Source organism: Ailuropoda melanoleuca, chromosome 1 (assembly GCF_002007445.2).
Source record: "Ailuropoda melanoleuca isolate Jingjing chromosome 1, ASM200744v2, whole genome shotgun sequence".
Classification (NCBI taxonomy): domain Eukaryota; kingdom Metazoa; phylum Chordata; class Mammalia; order Carnivora; family Ursidae; genus Ailuropoda; species Ailuropoda melanoleuca.
The window spans coordinates 2,945,444-2,968,611 of NC_048218.1; the positions used below are offsets into that span (position 1 = coordinate 2,945,444).

Below are 23,168 nucleotides of genomic sequence, written 5' to 3' on the forward strand. Positions count from 1 at the left end.
CACCCAGGCGCCCCTCCCCAATCTACTCTTAAATTTCAGGAATACATAAGCTATACAAATTGTGAGAAAAAAGTCACTGTGTTCAGAAGGCAAAGACCGGCTGTGTTTAAGGAAAATAGTATTAAACATAAGCCTTAAAGATATTATCAGTTAAATTATTTTAAACCAGCTATTTGGTTTGTAACCTAAGTGAAAAGTATTTAAATCCTTCAACATAAAGAATTCAGCTTACAGAAAGAAATCCCAAATTGCTGTAGGAACCTTGTAATTATCCATGAGCAGATCACCAGCTCCCTCAGCTTCTTCGGGACCAGGACCCCCCTGCCCCACCTCTCGCTGCCAGGACTCCATCCCTCAAGGAAGCAGCCCAGGGGGGCCCTTGGGGAAGGGGAGAACCTGTGTCCTGCCACGAACCCCACCCTGACAGCCAGGGGTGGTCGCAGGCCACGGGGGCCATGCTGCAGTGGAGGCCTCTCAATGGTCCTGATGGGCAGGGACCCCTCTGTGCCGCTGAGTTTAGCTGGGGCTGTGGGCCCAGGAGATGGCTTCTCTCTCTCTCTTAAAAAAACAAAACACTAAAGCAACTGACTAAAGCCTAATCAAACATAGCCTTTCTGGAGGGAAATCTGACAATATTATAAAAAAGCCTCAAAATATTTATTTCAGGTTTGGGTTTTTTTTTTTTTTTTAAATGATTGTGGAAAAAAGAGAAACTTAAATGTCCAACCTTAGAGGAACGGCCAAGTCAACTCGACATATCTATTCTGTAGGATAGTAAGTGTTCAAAATAACATTCACCAAGAGTTTTCCACGTCAAGGCAAAGTGCTTAGCTGTTAAAAGTGAGGCTCCTTCCCTCCCTGTGCCTGGCACTGCGTGGGACATGGGCACAGAGCTGCCGAGGAGGAGGAGACTCCTGACACGATCAGCCAGCAGAGCATCAGTACGACAGAGGAGAACAAGCACCAGTGGAGGGAGGAAGGACAGGAGGCAGGTGGCAAGCCCGGAGGGAGCAGGAAGCAGGCCAGGGAGTGTTCACAGGAAGCAATGGAAGCAGAGGCCTGCAGGCCCGGAGGCCCTGGCCAAGCTGCTGCTTGAGGCAAGAGCCAAGGGAAGAGCCAGGGCCACAGGGCAGGGATGCCCAGAAGCAGGGTGCAGAGGTGAGGACAAGGGCAATGCAAGGTCCTCAAGGCAGGGCTCAGCAGGCAGAGAGGGGGACAACACTAGCTTTGCATTTTAGAAAGGAAATCACTTGGAAATATCAAAGGACTTCAGGTGCAGAGAGCACCCCATGCCTCAATCCCCGGAAGAAGCTAAGACATGCAAACATTTCTAAAGAGCCAACAACAACAACAACAAGAACAAGCCAACAAAAACAAAGTCTGAGCAACAGGAACAAAACCAGGAATGCACAGAACTGACCGCCAAGGAAAGACACAACAGAAGAGGGCGGGAGCCTCAGGTCCCAGCCGCCACCTGGAACCTCACTGATGAAGGACTGCGACCTCATTTGAGTCCACCTGGCCTTGTAGTGATCCAGCTCACTAAACCCTTTAAGTAGAGAGAAAAAGAGCCTCTAGGCTTCCTTCTTTCACCTCCTGACTACAGGAAGCAGGAAGCAAAGACTGGAAGGTCTTGAATGAAATGAGCTCCAGGGCTCCAGAGTCAGAGGGGGACTAGCCCCCTTCTGAAGACACAGAGCATCCCAAGACCTCAGGTGTCCCAAGAGAGGCTGCCCAGGCCTTCGGCTGAGCTTCCCCACTCCCCGCCCTCCCCAGTTCCTTCACGGCACAGAACCCGAAACACCCAGACCTTCACTGCAGCTGCAAGGAAAACGAAGTCCAAGGACAGTGGGAGCGCAGGCAAGAGGCTGTCCAGGCACAGCCATGCAACAGGAGCGGGCAGCACAGCAATGATGCCACCCAGACCATCGGGACAGGCCCCTCCACCGCTCACGCCTGGGGACGGGAAACGCCATGGCTCCCGCTCAGGCCAGCAACCAGTCATCCAGCTTTCACCAACACCCAGCTTTTCTTTAAAAGCCACAATACTCATTTACCATGGACATTAAAAAGGTAAATTCCCAAATAAACTATGACTTAGGAGAGTCACAATTACTGGCAACTTGGTATCACTGGAAGAAACGGTTTGAATAATTCTGTAGCTAACCTTTCCGAGCACCAGCACATAAACAAGGCATCCTATACTTAAAATTGAACCCGCAGCCTCATGGAAACGAAATTATAAATATACAAAGCGGAGGCCGCGCTCTAGGACCCGATGCAGGGACTGTATTTGGAATGCGGAATAAAGCTCAGCGCTCACTTGTTGCCCATCTTGATAGCTGTCTATGCTTAATGTCTGTGTAGCCATCATGGTTAACGAGTTTTATAATAGAACATCACATCATCTTGAGTCAAAAGCAAATGGTGTCTGGGGAAACAAAAGCAGAAAAGCATCAGTTAATAATTGCAGACCATTTTTGGCCCCCCTTATTCCACAGCATCCATATACTTTTTTAACAATGTGTACTTTCACACGGAGAGGAAAGAACCACCCTAATATGTTAGAAGCCAACCCCTTCTGCTTGACCCCGCTCACTCAGTGGTCCCGAATTTAACGTGCTCAGGGCCGGGACTTGTTCTCACAGTTTTTACCCATCTGGACGCATTCCCTCTAGTAACTGTCTACACGTGCAGGACACCGTCCTGGGCCCGGGGCTGCGACAGTGAGTGGGCAAGGTTCTGCTCTCCAGGGGAGCCAGGCCACACAGGGGGGAGCATCAGGCAGCCCGTGCACAGACTGAGGGCAGGCTGTGGGGACAGAGCATGATCGAGTGGCTCCCCCAGCTGTGCAATGAGGCCGCCCTTCTGGGAAGGGGCCCTGACACAGAGACCCTGGCAACTATGAGGCCAGTCAGGGAGACTGGATCAAAGACAGGAATGACAAGGGCACTCTCCTAACATCTGCATGTAGGAGAAGATGGAAATAATGCTCATTTACTTGATGACAAGGCAAAGCTTCAAAGTAATATTAATTTGAGTGGGGGCTATGCCGAGCCCCCCAATGAACACCTGCAACGTGGCACAGGAAGCAGTCATGTCCTGGTGTGACAGTCCAGGCTGTACTGAGAAGGTCACAAGGTCAAGGGCAGTTATTCCACTTGTTTGTCATGGGCTTGACCGCTGAAGGTCACCAGGGAAGTGATGCTTTGGGAGACCGTGCTCAATGGGAGAAATCCAGTCCAAGACTGGCGAGCCAGGGAAGGAGTGAGAAGCCTGTCCCGAGTGCCCAGACCACTACCAGCAGCGGTGGCTGCAAAAGCCAGCCCAGCTCCTAAGGGCTTCAGCATCTTAACCCACTGGGCGCTCACACCCTCCCTGGGGCAGGTTCTCCTGGGGGCCACTCTGCCCTGAGGGGCCTGAGTAACAGGGCCAGGACCACAGAGCTGGCCAGAGGCAGAGCTGGCGAGGCTGTCCCGAGAGTCAAGAGCCTCCCACCTGCCCAGGAGGCCAGCATGAGGTGGGAGCTAACGCGACCTCATGAAAAGCCAAGGGGCAAAGGAGGTTACCCTCCTTCCTTCAGCAAATGCTCATGACTCAGGTGCCATCCTGTGCCCCGGGGGAGGATGGGCTCTGGCGCAGACAGCTACAAACCAGTCACCGCGCACACAGGGTGTCGGGGAGGTGGCAGGCACAAGCCGGTCACCTTGCACACGCGTAAGCGTCAGGAGGTGATGAGATGAGGACAAGCAGGCAGGGACAAAGAAGACCGAGGGAGGGCACTGAAAGTGCCTGCAGGAGACACTTGGGGGCAGAAGGACCAGGAGCCACAGCTGGTGTGGCAGACGGACAGCTGGTGTGGCTGGGCCGAGTGGGGAGGGGGAGGAGAAGGTAAGGAAGGAGCAGGCACAGGACCAGGTCCCACAGACTCTCACGGGCCATGGCCCCCTCCTGTCTTGGGGGGACAGGGAACCACGGGAGGGTCTGAGCAGAACCATGGGAGGGACGTGACAGGGGCACAAGGAGGTCAGGTGTGCGGCCACAGACAGGCAGGGGGCCGTGCGGGGTCCCCACCTGAGCAACTGGCAGAGCAGAGCTGCGTGTCCCGACACGGAACAGATGGGACAGAAGTAGGTTCTGTGGCCTGGGAGGAGAAAGCAAGAGTGGGGACATTTCAGGTTTGAGATGCTTCTCATACAAATTCCAAACAAATGAGACTGTGCCAGAAATGCAAACTCGGTGACCGTCGGGGCATGGCTGTGCAAGGAGGGGGCTGTCAGCGTCCTCCAAGAGATGGCCAAATCCCGGCCCCTCGTCCTCGCAAACCGGACCTTCTCTAGAAAGAGGGTCTTCACTCAGGTAATCACGTGAAGGGTCTTAAGACGAGATTATCCTGGATTGAGGGGAGGCCATAAATCCAGTGAGTGGGTTTAAGAGTGAAGAGAGAAAGATCTGAGGCATACAGAGGGAAACGCCATGTGCAGAGAGAAGCCAAGACTGGGGTGATGTTGTCACAAGCCAGGAGCGCCTGGGGCCACCAGGAGCTGAGGCAGGAAGGACCTTCCCCTAGAGCCTCCAGATTCCAGGCTGATTTCAGGTTCTGGCCACCACAGTTCCAAGAAAACTCGTTTCTGTTGTTTTCATCCATCCAGTCTGTGGGACTTTGCTCTGGCGGCCCCAGGACACTGAGACGGTATGTAGAGCCTCCAGCCTGGGGGAGGTCCCCCCAGCGAGAGGAGGTGGGCTGTGTAAGAGTCAGGAGGTTGGGAAATCTGGGAGGCCCAGTGCAGAACGGGGAGCGGCAGCCGCAGGACAAGAAGAGAACCACGTGGTGCTGCTGAAGCCAGCGGAGGAAGGGGATGGAGGAGGGGTGTTAGCCACGTCACCACAGCTGACCGTGGCCATGGGGACCCACAGGGGTGTGTCCCTGTGCTGGGGAGCAGAGGGCCCGACTGGAGTGGTCAGGACAGAAAGGCAGGACGTGGCCAGCCCAGGGATGGGAAGTAAACTCATGTGGAGTCATTACTCGAGTTGCCCTGTCCGCCCAGGGCACCCCCAATCCTGAGACAGTGGCCAACCTGTCAGTGAGCATCTCCCAATGGTCTTGACCTTGACCAAAAGCTGGCCCTCCTCCTAGCATCTTTTTTCCCCTCTCTCCCAGTGCAGGGACTCCAACCAGCACTCCCCCCAACCTCGATCACAGCAGGGGCTCATGTGAACCTCTGGTCTTACCCTCCTCCCCTCCACTGACCACCTTTCAGAAATGCAAATCTGGTGAAAACCCCTCTGCAGGTCAGGTCTGTGGATGGCAGCACCCTGGCCAGCCCTCTCCTACTGGGAGCTGTGCCAACAGTCAGAGGGCACCACGCTATTTCCTCCCCCCACCCGGCACTCCCCCAGCCTGGCAGTGCTGCTGGAACACTCTGGCCTTCTCTGGGCCTGGCCAGCTCATGAATACGCCTCATCATCCACATGGCCTTCCCCAGGGTCCTCCCAGTGGCTCCCCCGCACCTGGCATGTGGCTCTCCCTCGGGGCCTCACGTCCAGCCAGTGCTCAGGGCTGCGGTACCTCGTGGTTTCTCTCCACACTACACATTCTTTAAGGGCCAAGGACCCTGTCCTGCTGTGGCTCCGACGACCAGCTCCATCTCTGATCATGACGTACAGAGTTCCCCATCGACTGTGTGGTCTGGACGCCCGGCTCACCCCAGCTCTGCCTGTCCCGGCGCCCACATCAACTGGCTGCGCTTTCGGCCTTTCCTAAGCTCTACCACTGTCACTTTCGTGGCTGCTGGCATGAAAACTCCCGAGGCCAGGCTATGTCTGCGTCAACCCCGGCCTGCGGGGAGCAGGGCAGCCACCGGCTCACACGCTAGTGACGGCTGAACTAGAAGAGCAGAGGCTTTGTGGGAGGGTCCAAGGCCCCAGTCCCCGTATCCTCCGTCAGTCCAGGGGAAAGCCACCCTCTCTCAGTGAACGTCTGCACAACGGGCAGAGTGCAAAGTAACTCCCAGATTACACAGCTTCACTTTCCCGGCCATGGAGACCTCGGGAACGTGCATCTGTGCTGGGGGCTGCCTCCACGTGTTTTATTTAACCCCACACAAATGCAGCAGGGAGGTGCGAGCAACGCCTTCCAGAGCAGGCTAGCCAGACCCCGAGACTTGCCCAGAAAGTGATGGGGCCAACACAGGACCTGGCTCTGCATGACCGGGGGCTCATTTTCTCAGAGCTGCACAGTGGAAATGGAGGTTTCCCACCATCAGCCACCTGAAAGTCTGAGACTATTCAAAGCGGAAAAGAAAATATTGTATAAAAGAATAGCTAAACTGGGGCGCCTGGGTGGCTCAATCGTTAAGTGTCTGCCTTCGGCTCAGGGCATGATCCCAGGGTCCTAGGATCAAGCCCCACATCGGGTTCCCTGCTCATTGGGAAGCCTGCTTCTCCCTCTCCCACTCCCCCTGCTTGTGTTCCCTCTGTTGCTGGCTGTCTCTCTCTGTGTCAAATAAATAAATAAATAAAATCTTAAAAAAAAAATAGCTAAACTAAAAAAAGACACATCCCTCCCCCGGCCACGCTGGCAGTGCGAGCCAAGCCACGAGCTGCCTCTGTTAACTCCACTGATGTCCATCTTCCAGAATATGGCCAATGCCGAATCTGACTCTACGGTGGACAGTTCTAGATCAACGTCATGCCAGTCCAGAAATACCCATGTCAGAAGAACTCTGCATCTACTCATTTATTGATATCAGAACTTACACTGGCTTTCATGCAGGCAAGCTAACTCCAAACGGCAGCAACTGAAGAGAATGAGCAGGGCCCGGCATGAGCCCTGTCTGGAGGGTCCTCTCCTGGGTAAACTCTGCCACGTGCATAGGTGGCCATGTGGCCCTTGCTGCAGTGCCCACAGGGACTTGGGCATGGGAAGTGGCACCGATCCAGAGGCCCCGAGTCTCCTGCACTAACTCACTCTTCTAGAATAGATGTGATGTTCAACTACAAAGCAAAGCCCATAGGAGACGAGGCAGCACCGCGCCCACCCGTATCACTCCCCACACGCATCAGTAGCGCCCTGCGTTCAACTCTGAAACCATTCTTCGTCAACATGACAGGAAGAGGCTTCACTTCATTTAGGCACAAAGTCACAAATGCACCTGATGGGCCAGACACTCTTGGCAAGAACACCTACCAAGAGCTTCCTGCAACAATCCAGTGACTCAGATTTAAAAAGTATACATCCTTGGGTTTTTTGTTTGTTTAGTTAAAGGACAGAAATGCAGATTTTTAAGATTGGGAAAGATGTTTGAGTTTGAGAAGACACATAAATACATAGTGAATAAACACAGGGCTGTCAGCGCAGAGAAGGGAGCAACACATACAACAGGGAAGGGCTTGAATGAGCCCTGCTCTCCTGGAGCGGACATGGAGCTGCTGGTATGAACTCATGTGTTGAACACACACAGACATATGGAAATAGAGGCACACCTCACCTACACACACATACACGTGGGAAGCACGTGCACACACTTCCCAGCCCTGGCCACTGAGAGGGTTGAGAAGCAGGGACACCCAGCAGCAAGCAGCACTCGGTAACCAGATCTTGGTCAATAAATATCATTCCCCAATACAAAGAATCAGGGCTCCTTGGAGAAGTGGCTGATTTGATTCCAGGGCTGGAGCAGGAAAAGTACAAGATGAACCTGGAACCTGTGCTCAAAAACTGATGGGGGATATGTCAAAAGGACAGAAACCAGCTTGCAGAGACTCTCACGGGCCAGAAGTGGGACAATCGATCAACGAAGTAGGATCGTGATCGGGAGTAAAACAAGAATCCATTGAGTCCAGTGAGACGTCCAGGAACAAACCTAACCAAAGAGGCGAAAGACCTACACTCTGAAAACTATACGACACTCATGAAAGAAACTGAAGAGGACACAAAGACATGGAAAGGCATTCCATGCTCATGGATTGGAAGAACAAATATTGTTAAAATGTCTATGCTGCCTGAGGCGGCCTGGGGGACTCAGCCGGTGAAGCGTCTGCCTTGGGTTCAGGTCATGCTCCCGGGGTCCTGGGATCCAGCCCTGTTTCAGGCTCCCTGCTCGGCGGGGAGTCTGCTTCTCCCTCTGTCTCTGCCTGCTGCTCCCCCTGCTTGTGTGCTCTCCATGTCAAATAAATAAAATCTTAAAAAAAAAAAAAAAGTCCATACTACCCAAAGACATCTACACATTTAATGCAATCCCTATCAAATACCAACAGCATTTTTCACAGAACTAGAACAAACCAGCCTAAAATTTGTATGGAACCACAAAAGACCCCAAATTGCCAAAGTAATCTTGAAAAAGAAAACAAAGCTGGAGGCATCACAATTCCGGATTTCAAGCTCTGTTACAAAGTTATAATCATCAAGACAGTATGGCACCGGCACAAAAACAGATACATAGATCAATGGAGCAGAACAGAAAACCCAGAAATGAACACTCAACTCTATCTATGGTCAATTAATCTTCAAACAAGAAGGAAAAAACATCCCATGGAAAAAAGACAGCCTCTTCAACAAATGGCACTGGGAAAGCTGGATAGCTATATCCAAAAGAATGAAACTGGACCACTTTCCTACATCATACACAAAAATAAATTCAAAATGGGTTAAAGACCTAAATGTGAGACCTGAAACCATAAAAACCCTAGAAAAGAGCACAGGCAGTAATTTCTGTGACATCTGCCATAACAACATGTTTCTAGATATGTCTCCTGAGGCAAGGAAAACAAAAGCAAAAATAAACTATTGGGACTTCATCAAAATAAAAAGCTTCTTCACAGCAAAAGAAACAATCAACAAAACCAAAAGGCAACCTACGGAATAGGAGAAGATATTTGCAAATGGCATAGCTGAAAAAGGGTTATTATCTAAAACATTTAAAAAACTTATAAAACTCAACACCCAAAAACCAAACAATCCTATTAAAAAATGGGAAGACATGAATAGATGTTTCTCCAAAGACATCCAGATGCCAAAAGACACACTCATCATGAGGGAAATGCAGATCCAAACCATAAGGAGAGACCCCCTCACACCAGTCAGAATAGCTAAAATCAACAACACAGGAACAACAGGTGTCAGTGAGGATGCGGAGAAAAAGGAAGCCTTGTGCACTGCTGGTGGGAATGCAAACCGGTGCAGCCACTCTGGAAAACAGTAGGGAGGGTCCTCAAAAAGTTAAAAATAGAACTATCCCTACGATCCAGCAAATGCACCACTGGGTATTTACCCTAGAAATACAAAAACCCTAAATCAAGAGGAGTTAAGAGGGAGGACACATAGGGGACCCTAATTTCAACTGGTCCCTGGAATTCTGCTAGATAGTTACCAAATCATTCTGAACATCTGAAAAATCAACCGGATATCTGAGAAAAGAATTGCTGCAATTCTACAAATAGAAAAGCGACCACTTCTTGCAAGGCAGGAGGTGCAGAGACATGAATCCGAGGTGATATATCGGAAGACAAACTACAGGGGGAGGGGGCCTCTGTAAGCCAGCTATCGGAAAGTGTAATAAGCAGCAGAACGCAAAATCAGAACTTTTAGAAGTCTGCCTGAAAGGCACTCATGGGGCCAAGTGGAGTGGAATCCCAGGTAGGACAGCATGGTCTCAGGGTCCCCAGGGTCACAAAAAGAACGGGGGTGCCCAAGGGTGGCAGAGTTCCCAGGCATCAAAGCAGGAAGTCAACCACAATCAGCAAGCCCAGGCACCAGCTTCCTGCTCGGTGTTCCCATACACCGAGTACCGCTGCAGGGTTGGGTGACAGCATTCCGAGCAGGGACCCAGCAGGCAGCAGAACAGCGGTGAGACCTCCCCCCTCTGCCCCAGGAGGAGTGGCATGGGTGTGCGCCACAGGAGTCTGCAAAGTTTGGAGACCAAACGGGGTTGCGTGCCTGACATGAAAGCTCTTGGTCACAGGCTGGTTAAATACAGGCAGTCAGGAATGACTGACTGCTTTCCTGTGGGGGCTCCTGTAATGTGTGTGGGGGGGGTGCGAATTTCAGCTCTAGAGCTGGAGATTGGGGCACCGCCATTCTCATCCCCCACATGGTTCTGGAGCCACTTACACTGAGCCAGACCTCCTGTGAGCAGGTTGTACAACTCTGCCGGGGCAAAGGCACCTGAGAATCAGCACAACAGGCCCCTCTCCCAGAAGATCAGCAGGAACTTCAGGCTAAGACCGAGTTTACCGATCACACAGAACTGCAAAACTCCAGCTCCTGGGGAAATAGTGTATGGCATCCGTGGTTTTCTCTTACGACTCTTTAGTCTTCCAGTTTTATAATTTATTTCCTAATATTTTTTTATACTATCAATTCTTTTTTAAGTCTTTTTAATTTTCATTTTTACATTTACATTTCATATTTATTTTTCATTTCTGGCTTCCTTTCATTGTATTCAATTTTATTTTTGTATATATGTAAGTTTTTCTTTCCTATTTTGGGATCTCGTTTATTGTGATCAACTTCTTGTTTGATTCCTTTTTTTTTTTATGGGTTTCTGTTCTCTTCTGATTTGTTTAGCACATATTTTCCTGGTGTCATAGTTGCTATTTCTGCATTTTCTCTCTCTCTTTCACCTATTCTTTTCTGGACACAATGACAAGATGGAAGAACTCACCCCAAAAGAGAGAACAAGAGGCAGTACTCGCTGCCAAGGATTTAGTCAATATGGATATTGGTAAAATGTTGGAGCTAGAATTCAGAGTAACGATTATAAAGATACTAGCTGGGCTTGAAAAAAGCATGAAGACACAGAGAATCCCTTACTGAAGAATAAAAGAACTAAAATCTAATCAGTTCGAAATAAAAAAGGCTATTACTGAGATGCAACCAAAAATGGAGGCTCTGCTGGTCAGTGATACAGCAGACCAAATGATGGGGAGTAAGGGAGCTGAGAAAGAGAGAGAGAGACAACTACTGGATCATGAAGAAAGGATTCGAAAGATCAGCGATTCCATAAAGTGAAACAACAGAATAACTGGGGTCCCAGATGAAGAGAAAAGAGAGAGTAGGGCAGAAGGATTATTTGAACAAATTATAGCTGAGAACTTCCCTAATCTGGGGAAGGAAACAGGCATTCAAGTCCAGGAGGTACAAAGAAACACTCCCCTCAAAAATCTGTAAAAATAGGTCAACACCTCTACATATAATAGTGAAGCTTGCAAATTCAAGAGATAAAGAGAAAATCCCGAAAGCAGCTCAGGACAAGAGGTCCTTAACCTACATGGCTAGAAACATAAGGCTGACAGCATATCAGTCCACAGAGACCTGGCAGGACAGAAAGGACTGGCATGATATGTTCAGGGTGCTAAATGAGAAAAATATGCAGCCAAGAATACTTTACCCAGCTAGGATGACATTCAGAATAGAAGGAGAGATAGAGAGCTTCCAGGACACACAGAAACTAAAACAACTTGTGATCACTAAACTAGCTCTGCAAGAAATATTAAAGGGGATCCTCTGAGCAAAGAGAGCCCAAAAGTAACAAAGACCAGAAAGGAACAGAGACAACATACAGAAACAGAGACTTCACAGGTAACACTATGGCACTAAATTCATATCTTTCAATAATTACTCTGAATGTAAATGGGCTAAATGCCCCAATCAAAGGACACAGAATATCAGTTTGGATAAAAAAACCAAGACCCATAGATTCACTGTCTGCAAAGATGCCTCCGGATTGAAAGTGAGGGGTTGGGTGGTCCATATATACAATGGAATATTACTTATCTATCAGAAAGAACGAGTTCTCAACATTTGCTGCAACATGGACGTCACTGGAGGAGATAATGCTAAGTGAAATAAGTCAAGCAGAGAAAGACAATTATCATATGATTTCTCTCATCTATGGAACATAAGAACTAGGAAGATCGGTAGGGGAAGAAAGGGATAAAGAAAGGGGGGTAATCAGAAGAGGGAATGAAACATGAGAGACTGCAAAAACGTCGTTTTTTTTTTTTTCTCTCCTAGAGAACACCTCTTTGACCTAGGCCACAGCAACTTCTTCTTCTTATTTTTAATTTAAATTCAATTAATTAACATATAATGTATTATTTGTTTCCAGGATACAGGTCTGTGATTTGTCAGTCTTATATAATACCCAGTGCTCATTACAACACAAATCCCCCACAATGTCAATCACCCGGTTACCCCACCCCCAGCCCCTCCCCTCCAGCAACTTCTTGTTAGACAGGTCTCCAAAGGCAAGGGAAACAAAAGCAAAAATGAACTACTGGGATTTCATCCAGATAAAAAGCTTTTGCGCAGCAAAGGAAACATTCAACAAAATCAAAAGACAATTTACAGATTGGGAGAAGATATGTGCAAATGACATATTAGATAAAAGGCTAGTATCCAAAATCTATAAAGAACTAATCAAACTCAACACCCAAAAAACAAATAATCCAGTCAAGAATTGGGCAGAAGACATGAACCGACATTTCTCCAAAAAAGACATACAAATGGCCATCAGACACGTGAAAAAATGCGCCACATCACTCAGCATTAGGGAAATCTAAATCAAAACCACAATGAGATACCACCTTACACCAGTCAGAATGGCTAAAATTAACAAGTCAGGAAACAGATGTTGGGGAGGATGTGGAGAAAGGGGAGCCCTCCTGCACTGCTGGTGGGAATGCAAACTGGTGCAGCCACTCTGGAAAACAGTATGGAGCTTCCTCAAAAAGTTAAAAAAAAGCTACCCTGTGACCCAGCAATTACACTATCAGGTATTTACCCCAAAGGTACAAATGGAATGATCCGAAGGGGTACGTGCACCCCAATGTTCATAGCAGCAATGTCCGCAACAGCCAAACTGTGGAAAAGGCCCAGCTGTCCATCGACAGATGAATGGATAAAGAAGACGTAGTCCAGGTATGTACAATGGAATATTACTCAGCCGTCAAAAATGATGCAGCTAAAGTGGAGGGCATTATGCTAAGTGAAATAAGTCAGTCAGAGAAAGACAATTATCACATAATTTCACTAATATGTGGAATTTAAGAAACAAAACAGAGGAACATAGAGGAAGGGAGGGGAAAATAAAACAAGAAATCAGAGCGGGAAAGAAACCATAAGAGACTCTTAATCATAGGAAACAAACTGAGGGTTGCTGGAGGGGAGGGGTGGGGAGAAGGGGTAACTGGGGGATGGGCATTAAGCAGGGTACGTGATGTAATGAGCACTGGGTGTTATATTTTTTTTAAAAAACCCACAAATTCAAAGGGATACATGCACCCCTACATTTATAGCAGTGTTATCTACAGTAGCCACGATATGGGAGCAGCCCGAGTGTCCACTGACTGATGAAAGGATAAAGATGATGTGGGGTGTGTGTGTGTGTGTGTGTGTGTGTGTGTGTAATAGACTATTACTTAGCCATTTTAAAAAAGAATGAAATCTTGCCATTTGCAACAACATGGATGGAGATAGAGGGTATTACGCTAAGTGAAGTAAGTCAATCAGAAAAAGACAAATACTGTACGATTTCACTCATGTGGAATTTAAGAAACAAACAAAGAGAAAAAGAGAGGCAAGCCAAGAAAGAGACCCTTAACTATAGAGAACAAACCAATGGTCACTAGAGGGGAGGTGGGTAAAGGGGATGGGGAGCCAGGGGATGGGGATTAAGGAATGCAGTTATTGTGATGAGCACTGGGTGATTAAAATTAAAAAAAAAAAAAAGAACCGGTGAGTCCGTACTGATACACATACATACATGAATAAATAACTGGGGGAAAGGGAAAGGTCTAAATTATAGTAGAGTTCCAACCAATGTGTAGAGGCAGGTGCAATTAGATCTTCACTGGCAATGGGCACAGGCATCGCTGCTTCAGGCAAGAATCATCGCAGAGGCCCAGACCAGGCCTGACCAATAGGAAATGCACAGGGTCTCTGAGTACCCGCCACAAGACACTATTACTTGTAAGGAAAAAACAGTAGCTTTACAACAAAGAGACCTGGCAGAAAACATCCTAACCAAATGGTGAAAATTCACATAATCGATAATGAGACAAACCAATATCACAGCCCTCCAGAAAAGGGCAGATAAAACTTTCGAGAAATCCTGCCCAATCCTGAGGCTATACTCACAAACCAAGACTGAGGGGCAATCTACAAAGTAACTGACCAGCAAGCTTTCGAAGTGTCAACACAAGAGAAGCTGATGGACCTCTCCAGAACGGGAAATGACAGGTAAATATGTGTGAACTGGGTCCTGGGCCCCAAAAATGTTATTTCCTTTTTGCTTTAAAGCTCATTAAGTGAGACAACTGGCAAAATTTACATAAAGTCAGAGTGGAATACGGGGCACCTGGGTGGGGCGCCTGGGTGGCTCAGTCCTTAAGCGTCTGCCTTCAGCTCAGGGCGTGATCCCAGGGTTCTGGGATCGAGCCCGCATCAGGCCCCTCCGCTGGGAGCCTGCTTCTTCCTCTCCCACTCCCCCTGCTGGTGTTCCCTCTCGCTGGCTGTCTCTGTCAAATAGATAAATAAAATCTTAAAAAAAAAAAAAAAAAAGGGGAATAGAGGGTTTTATCAGTTACTTTCCTGATTTTGGTAACTGTGCTATAGTTAAGGCCTTGCTAAGTATCCTTGCTTCAAAACGGATACTGAAGTATTTAGTCTAAGAGGGGCCTCATGTCTGCAACTAAGTGTCTCAAGTCCACGTGCACACTTACGTGTATATGCATACGCACGCATGCGCACACACACAGTGAGACAGAGAGAGAGGGCATAAATTTGGTAAAATGTTAACACTGGGGAAGGTATATGGGAAGTCTTTGTACATTTTTGCAACTTTTCTGTAAGACTGAAATTCAAAGCAAGAAGTTTTTTGAAGTTTAACACGTGGAGGGTTATAAAAAAGATGAGAGTCTGTTCTGGGTTCAAAGAGAGTAAAGAAGGAATGACCAGGAGAGCACATTACAAGAGCTGCGGGGCAGCGTGGAGGTCTGGGGCTGCCACATGCAGCTGGCGGGAGCGGACGGGACAGACGGAGGATGCTGCCCACAGGGCAGGCCTGCTTACTTGGAAGAACACCTCTGTTGTGAGGAGCAAGGGCTGTGATGTTTCGGGGTACGGTCACAACATCTAGGACTTACTTTAAATGGTCAACAGGCACACACACACACAGCTAAACAAAATGGGGCCAGTCAACACCTGCTGAATGTAGGCGGTCGGGGATTTCCAATCTACTCAACCTTTTTGTCTCAAAATGTTCACAATAAATATTGCAGAAAAGTCAGAATTTTGTTTCAAAAATACATGGATTTGCAGTCCTTTTCTCTATCAAAATTGGTTAAAACCATAATGTCCGATACAACCATTCTAAATGGAAAATTTGACATTTGTGCCCAAAGCTTTGCAAACACGGGCTCCCTCTACAATAGAACACCATGCAAGGAATGTTTTAGAACAGCGGGCGGGCAGGGGCTAACTGCTCCGCTAACACAGGCTGTTGAGCAAAAACCGGCAGAGTAGGAAGGTGACCAACAGTCCTACAGGACAGGATGCCAAAGCGGCAGAGGGAGGTGCCAGCAGGTGGCGCCGTTGGCTCAAGAGGCTGAAGGGCCGCGGAGCCGCAGGGGAAGCGCCAGAGCCTGCAGGGGCCATCTGCAAACCTGCTGCCCCTAACTTGCAGAGCCCCTCTCCGAATTCCACTCCCCAACAGCAGCCTCCACCGCCTCCATGTGGGGACTTTGACTGCTACGTGCAAGCAGGCAGGCAAACAGCTCCCAGCAGCATTCACAGGGTTCACTCTGCCCGACTGCTTGGGCCCAGGAGGAGGCCTCCGTCAACCGGGTCAGGGGCAAGCCTTCCAGGCTGCCGCTGACCCAGGCCTGAGCCACAGTCTGAGCATCTAAGGGAAAACAAAAAAATTTTTTTTTTTTAATTTTATCCACTGATTTGAGAGAGAGAGAGAGAGAGCACAAGCAGAGGGAGCGGCAGGCAGAGGGCGAAGCAGGCTCCCCACCAAGCAGGGATCATGACCCGAACCAAAAGCAGACACTTCACCGACTGAGCCCCCAGGCGCCCCGCGGCTAAGAGAATTCTATCATTAACCGGGAATCAAACTGAAAGCATCCAACCCAAGGATGAGGGGTCAGCGGCTCATCTTTACCAAAAGCATCCAACCCAAGGATGAGGGGTCAGCGGGCTCATCTTTACCAAAAACTGTTTTGTTAGGCATTCTGTAAAAACCAAGGCTAACTTGAGATTTAAAAACAATCAATTAATCCCTATTTCTTCCCTCCATTACACAGAAAAATAAGTTTCGATTATGTTCAAACTCAAATGACAGTGCCTTAACTTCTCAAAATCACACGGAGCTCTAAAATCCAACTCGAAGAATTGTCAACCCAATTTACTTAAAATACCGTGGTGTTGAAGGGAAGGGTTGGACATAGTTTTTGTCTGTTTTATTTCTACAAATTTCATACAATAAAAAAACGACACATTATTTATAGAAGTTGGCACTTGGGTTCCCTTTCAAGACTTCTAGCCAGGCTGGGGCACCTGGATGGCTCAGTCGTTAAGCGTCTGCCTTCAGCTCAGGTCATGTTCCCATGTGGTCAAGCCCCACATCGGGCTCCTCTGCTGGGAGCCTGCTTCTTCCTCTCCCACTCCCTCTGCTTGTGTTCCCTCTCTCGCAGTGTCTCTCTCTGTCAAATAAATAAATAAAATCTTTTTTAAAAAAGGGGGGATGCCTGGGTGGCACAGCGGTTAAGCGTCTGCCTTCAGCTCAGGGCGTGATCCCGGCGTTCTGGGATCGAGCCCCACATCAGGCTCCTCTGCTGGGAGCCTGCTTCTTCCTCTCCCACTCCCCCTGCTTGTGTCCTCTCTTGCTGGCTGTCTCTATCTCTGTCAAATAAATAAATAAAATCTTAAAAAAAAAAAAAAAAAGAGTTCTAGCCAGGCTAATACAGATGAAGAAAACACAATTTTCTGATCTTCATGTACAGAAATAGTAAAACTCACCAGTAATTAAAGAAATACACATTTTAAAATAGTAATCTTTTCATCTAGCAATTACTAAATTTAAACAAAAGCCCCGCACTCTGCTGGCAGAGATGAGGTGAAACCTGGAGCACTAAAGGAGTCCTGGGCCTCAGGAACTGCTTAACTGGTCTGAAGAGCAAGTGACCACATATACAGTTCACCAGAAAAACTGTCACACTCTTCTCAAAATCAACCTAAGAACATAGTGTTACTGTTGTGACCTCAAAGGTGGATAAAAGTGCGAAATGTGGCCCAAATCCAATAGGCAGGCATTTTAACGTTTTTATGCATTCCTGTCCAGGCAGATGGGAAGAAATACAGTTTTTCATAAAAGAACAGTTATAGATGGACTAGTTGAATCCCAGTGAGTGGCGACGTCTTTCATGTGTGCTCAGAGCAGGTGGAGGAATCAGGGAAGGCCCCTGGGGCTGGGAAGCGGTGCATGTGGGGCGGAGGGCAGGCTGCAGCCCTAGCAGGGCAGGGCCTGCCCGTCTCTCATCATCCCAGCCACAACCCCTCAGCCAATGGGGGTCCCCCACAAGGGAACTCGTGCTTGTCTGAGCGCACTTTTTAATTTATTTTTAAAGATTTTATTTATTTATTTGACACAGAGAGAGAGAGCACAAGCAGGGAGAGCCGCAGGCAGAGGGAGAAGCAAGCTTCCTGCAGAGCAGGAGCCCGATGTGGGACTCAATCCCCGGACCCTGGGATCGTGACCTGAGCCGAAGGCAGACGCTTCAGTGACTGAGCCACCCAGGCGTCCCTGTTTGAGAGGATTTAATTATCGCCGTAGGGATGGCATTAAGCCCTGTGGAAGATTTATAGATTTTCAGATTTTTCTGTTAGACTTCAGAATAAACTATGTGTTTGGCCCTTAAGGCATTTGTACAGTATTTAAGACAATTCGGCAAATCAATCTTACACTTTAGCCTTGACTCTAATTTAAAACGTAACCGGGGCACCTGTATGGCTCAGTTGGTTCAGCGTCTGACTCTTGGTTTTGGCTCAGGTCATGATCTCAGGGTCCTGGGATCGAACCCCACACTGGGCTCCCTGCTCAGCGGGGAGTCTGCTTGAAGATTCTCTCCCTTTACTGCCCCCCATCTCTCCCTCTCAAATAAATAAATCTTTAAAACATAAATAAAATGTATAATTAAGCTTCTGATTTTAGACATGATTTTTTTTTTATTTTAGTGAAAATGTGTAAGAGAGAAATTTACAGAGACTGTAAACATTCTTCATCTATGCAAGTTTACTGATTGCTAGGCACTCTTTTAGGTACTGGGACTACAGCAGCGAGCAAAACCAAGTTCCTGACTCTGCAAAGCACACTTCCTGATAGGCTTGGAAAGAACTTGAGATTCATTACGTATGTAGTTTTAAATTATTAGATCTAATCGGAAAGGTTTTACTTGTTTGGTCAGATATTCCAGGTATTTAAAATGACAATTAAATCTAGAACACATAAGAATTAACCTAGGGGGGCACCTGGTGGCTGTCGGTTCAGCCTCCGACTCTTGGCTTCAGCGTAGGTCAGGATCTCAGGGTCGTGAGGTGGAGCCCCAAGTGGGACTCCATGCTCAGTGGGGAGTCTGCTTGAGATTCTCTCTCTCTCCCTCTGTCCCTCTCCCTGACTTGTGCTCTCTCTCCCTCTCTCTAAAATAAACAAATCTTTTTTTTTTAAGTATTAAAACTATGGTTTAGAATGTATAACGGAATTTAAGTTGTAAATGGGACTAATCATTAAAAATGATAGAGTCTGGGGTGCCTGGGTGGCTCAGTCAGTTAATGTCTGCCTTTGGCTTAGGTCATGATCCAGGGGTCTGGGATTGAGCCCCACGCTGGGCTCCCTGCTTGGCAGGGTGTGTGTTTCTCCCCCTCCCTCTGCTGTTCCTCCTGCTTGTTCTCTCTGTCAAATAAATAAATATCTTTTAAAAAAATAAAAATTGGGGGTGCCTCGGTGGCTTGGTCGTTAAGCATCTGCCTTTGGCTCAGGTCATGATCTCAGGGTCCTGGGATCGAGCCTCACATCAGGTTCCCTGCTCAGTGGGAAGCCTGCTTCTCCCTCTCCCACTCCCTCTGCTTGTGTTCCCTCTCTCTCTCCCTGTCAAATAAATAAATAAGTTTTTAAGATAAATAAATAAAAATTTTTTAAAAATGATATAGTCTGATCATCTTGAGTTGATCAAAGTTTACCTGAAAGTGAAGGTTAAAATTTACCAAGTTATACAGAGAATAATAAAATTTTAAAGTCCACATAAAAGCGTAAGAAAAGAACAGGCCCGTAACTTCGTAGCCTAAAAAAATGTTGACTTTAAATAATCTCAAATAATCTTTCCTGTGCTCAAAAGCCTCACTTCAAAGGGCATTAAAAACTCACAGCAAGAAAAGGTAGATGCTAACAACGTTTTCAGCCACCTTAATAGCAAATGGAAACAGAACGTGTATGTCACACACGGGAAGGGCAAAATCAAATACAGTCAGCCGTCATCAGTCATTAACAGGGTGGTTACAGCCAAGCGCGGCCTGGAAGGGCTCCCAGCAACTGCCCAGCGGGGAGGGAGGGCACACATCTGCTGTGCGTTCACTTAGCCCACAAGTATGTACTGTAGGTCCTCTCTGTGTTCTGAACGCTGGGGATGGGACAGCAAGCAACACAAGGTCCCTGCTGTCAAGACACAGCTTTATAACAAAAGGTACTTATGGATTAATCTAGGGAGAAGAGACAGCTCTCTCGTACCAGGTCACCCCATCTAAGAGCATGGGGCCCCCTCCCACAACCCCTAGGAAGTTCGATGGGCTCTGTGGCGGTCTAATGTGTACTCTTGGTTACATTTATTCCTAAATATCTAATGGTTTTCTCGCTACTGTCCAAAGTTCTCATTGCTCTCATACTTTCTGAAGACTGCTGCATAGAAATTCCCCCAGGTTGTGGAGACTAACTTCGTATCCGCCGACTTTGTTGGGCTGCCTCTTCTTCTGGCAGTTCATGGAGAGACTACACGTTGTTCTTGGCACATGTCATTATCTGTAAATCATGGGGCTGCAATCCCAATCAAGATACCTGTCGCTTCTGAGAAACTCAAGAGGCCTATTCTAAAACGCATATGGGAGAATAAAGGTCCATGAATAGCTAAATAACTCTTGAAAAGTTTAAGAAATACCAATTTCCAAAATATCCTACGAGGCCACGGTCACAACCAAATGTGGGTAATGGCACAAGAACAAATAAACAGGCCAATGGAACAGAAGAAATAAGACATTAGACTTTTCAGGGCTTGAAGAAGTACTAAAAATGCACAAAACTTTGCAATTTTGATGCTTTTACAAAAACCTCTGAACTCGATCAATTCCTGCAAAGTGCTGGTGAAACTGGGTTTTGGAGGTACTCTCCAAGCACACTGCACCCGTCAACCACGCGCCCTCTTGGTCAGCCATATGGGCACGGTGACCCTTGATGACCGGGCTGTTTAAGGCAGAAGCACCGACAAGATAAAATCTCTACAGATTTGGCAGAACACTGTCTCAAAGCTGTGTTACAGTCCTATTTATGTAGTCCTTGCTAACGCACAGACGCACGGAAAATTTGTTCTAAGAGGCTCACTTTTCGTTTTATATGAAGGGTAGAGAGGGGAAAATGAGAGAAGAAATATCACCTAAATGTCTCACTCTATATGTCAAGACCTATGTGAGGCACTTTAATTCACTGACTCCTCCCACTGAGATTTGCGGTCTTTGTCCCCTGCTCTTGAATCTGGGCTGATCTTAGTGACTCACTTGGAAAGAGAAGGCAGTGGAAATGATTTGAGGTAAGTCCTCCCCAAGACTTCAGTCCTCAGCCATCAAGCCACCGCCAGCCTGAGTCTTCCTAGCTCACTGTGGAGCAGAGATGGGCCGTTTCCACTGTAGCCCTTTCCAAATTCCTGACCCACGCAGCCACGAGCATAACAAAATGGTTGTTTTATGGGGTGGTCAGGTTCACACTAGTAGTTAACCAGAACACTCTGGTAGATAATTGGTAACAGGATCCTCAGAAGTTATATACCTTTGTGAGGTCAGTCTGTCTGGCTCTGAAGCCCTGCTGTGTCTTTGACACATTCTCTCTGAGAATACAGTAACCTTGTCTCTAACCTAACTGTACAGTTCACAGGGAAATCAGTACAGCATCCGGTAACCCGTACAACTTTGATGCCTCCATGTTAATTTCATGAACCCAATCTATGAATTACGGTGTCATTCAAAATGGGAAACAGTAAGCATGGATGAAGGCGGTGATCCATGGGCAAACAGGAATGACTTTCAATCACAGCAAGGATGTAACGCCTGACGCTGCCCACATGCGTGACTGCCCCGCAAACATTAACAAGAGTCAAAAGAAAATGACAGCCTGGTGCCTAGGAGAAGAGGCACCTCCCACAGTCAACGTTTAGAAGTCAGGCATCTCCAAAATATCGTAACACAAATTACTGAAAAGGAAAGAACTCCTTGCTCATGCCTCATCAACACCTATAAAAAATACACGATGTAGCAAACTTTTATTGATGGCATGTGAAGGATTCTTGATACTACTTGTAAGCATGTAAGGGTTAAAATGCTGGGTGACAAAGACTCTAACTGCAACTGTGAAGATTATTTTCCAGAATATCACTTTGGAGAAGAGTCATCTAGCTTTGATTCAACAAATCTATAAAAACAATCACCCTGCTGAAGAGGGGGTGAAGCAGCCCCCTCACATCTCCATTTCCTGACCTCCCAGCAATGCCTCCAGACCTTTCTCCCACGGCCACTCTTCCCAACCCCCACCCCACCCCGAAGTCCATCTTCCACACTGCAGCCCCAGTGATGGGCTTCCTTAAGGCTTTTTTCCCTGTGGTTATCATTTTTCAGAAAAATGTGGTTCCCCAGCATTCTCCAATAATGACCAGTGAGTCTATTTTTAGTACATTATGCTCTCATGGGTTTGAACATTTAAAAAAAAACAGCACAGTTTTATATAAATGCATATATTTTTTGGTGTTCCAAATTATCCCATGTTTGGCTAATGCAAGCCCCTGAGAGCCTTTAACACACCCTATTAATTCTCGATAGCTTGCTTTCAGATAAAAGCAAGTCACTCCATGCTCATCTTGTTCATTTTCTGCACGAAAATCTAACTCTGCCATCCATCCAAGGGGCTCTGATTCCTTTCAGTGGGAAATGATATGTAGAGACCACAGTCTAGGTGCCATGGGTGCTCACTGCTTCTGGTTGGTCACTGTTTCTAGGCTTTTTAGGGGACACAGGAAATGTTTTCTCATTAAAATTCTTTCAAAACAAGTTAACACTGATATCTACAATGCAAATTTGGGATTACAGGGTATTTACCTAACTACTTTGATTTCATGCTTGTGTATCTTTTCTTTACCCTGAAAACCTTGACCATGTAATGTAATGACATACAAATTTTTATTTAATGGTCACTACAATTTATACAAAGTTTGACCTGACACAATGGTTCCTAGTGTCTTTTTAAACAGATAAACAAATCTTTGACTACCTTCTCAAGTTCATCTAAAGTTGCTGGTCTGTACAGGTTTTCCACCTCCAAGGCCAATTCTGGTCATTTATGTCTTCCTCATAAACCATCCACAAGTCTTCAAATGTGTGGCCATCAAATTGTACGTGGTGTATTCCTATTTAAAAATCTTCATATGTGCAGTTACATCCCTTTTGTAAATATTGTGCTCTCATTTCTTCTTAATCAGATTTGCAAAAAGCAAAAATAGATTTCCCTCTATTTTCTTTGACTTATTTTCCCGGTTTCTTGAGTTGAAAGCTGAATGCATTTACTTCTCTTGTTCTCTAATGCATTTAGGTTATATATTTTCTTTCTCCTGAGAACTGTTTCTGCCTGATCCTATGATGGTGCTATGTAGCCCTCTGTCATTCACTTATACAGTCTGAAAATAGTTTTTGATCTCCTCTTTAATCTAAGAGATATAATAAAGGGGGTCTTAACATTTTCAGGGAGTTATTTCTTAGCTATCCTTTCACTCTTAGGTTCTAGCTAGCGCATTATGGTCTGAGAATCTGGCCTATAGGACTTACTTTTTGAAACTTGGGACTTTTCTTTGTGGCCTGTACG

General features: G+C 47.0%; 1 protein-coding gene across 9 annotated transcripts in view; it reads right to left on the reverse strand.

The window, feature by feature from the left end:
* PKNOX1 (PBX/knotted 1 homeobox 1) overlaps positions 1 to 23,168 on the reverse strand; it is a 56,639-nt gene that overhangs the window by 25,429 nt on the left and 8,042 nt on the right. For 4 of the 9 annotated variants that reach the window (XM_034655078.1, XM_019803004.2, XM_034655065.1 and 1 more), the window contains exon 2: positions 2,324 to 2,431. The exons of 3 other annotated variants lie outside the window; for them this stretch is intronic. In XM_034655078.1, coding sequence (XP_034510969.1) covers positions 2,324 to 2,374 — 51 coding nt within the window. In that variant the 5' untranslated portion in view covers positions 2,375 to 2,431. Of the gene's footprint in view, positions 1 to 2,323; positions 2,432 to 4,074; positions 4,145 to 5,511; positions 6,352 to 23,168 lie in introns of those variants that run through there. 2 more of the 9 variants (XM_019803003.2, XM_011228962.3) reach the window with 2 other exon arrangements.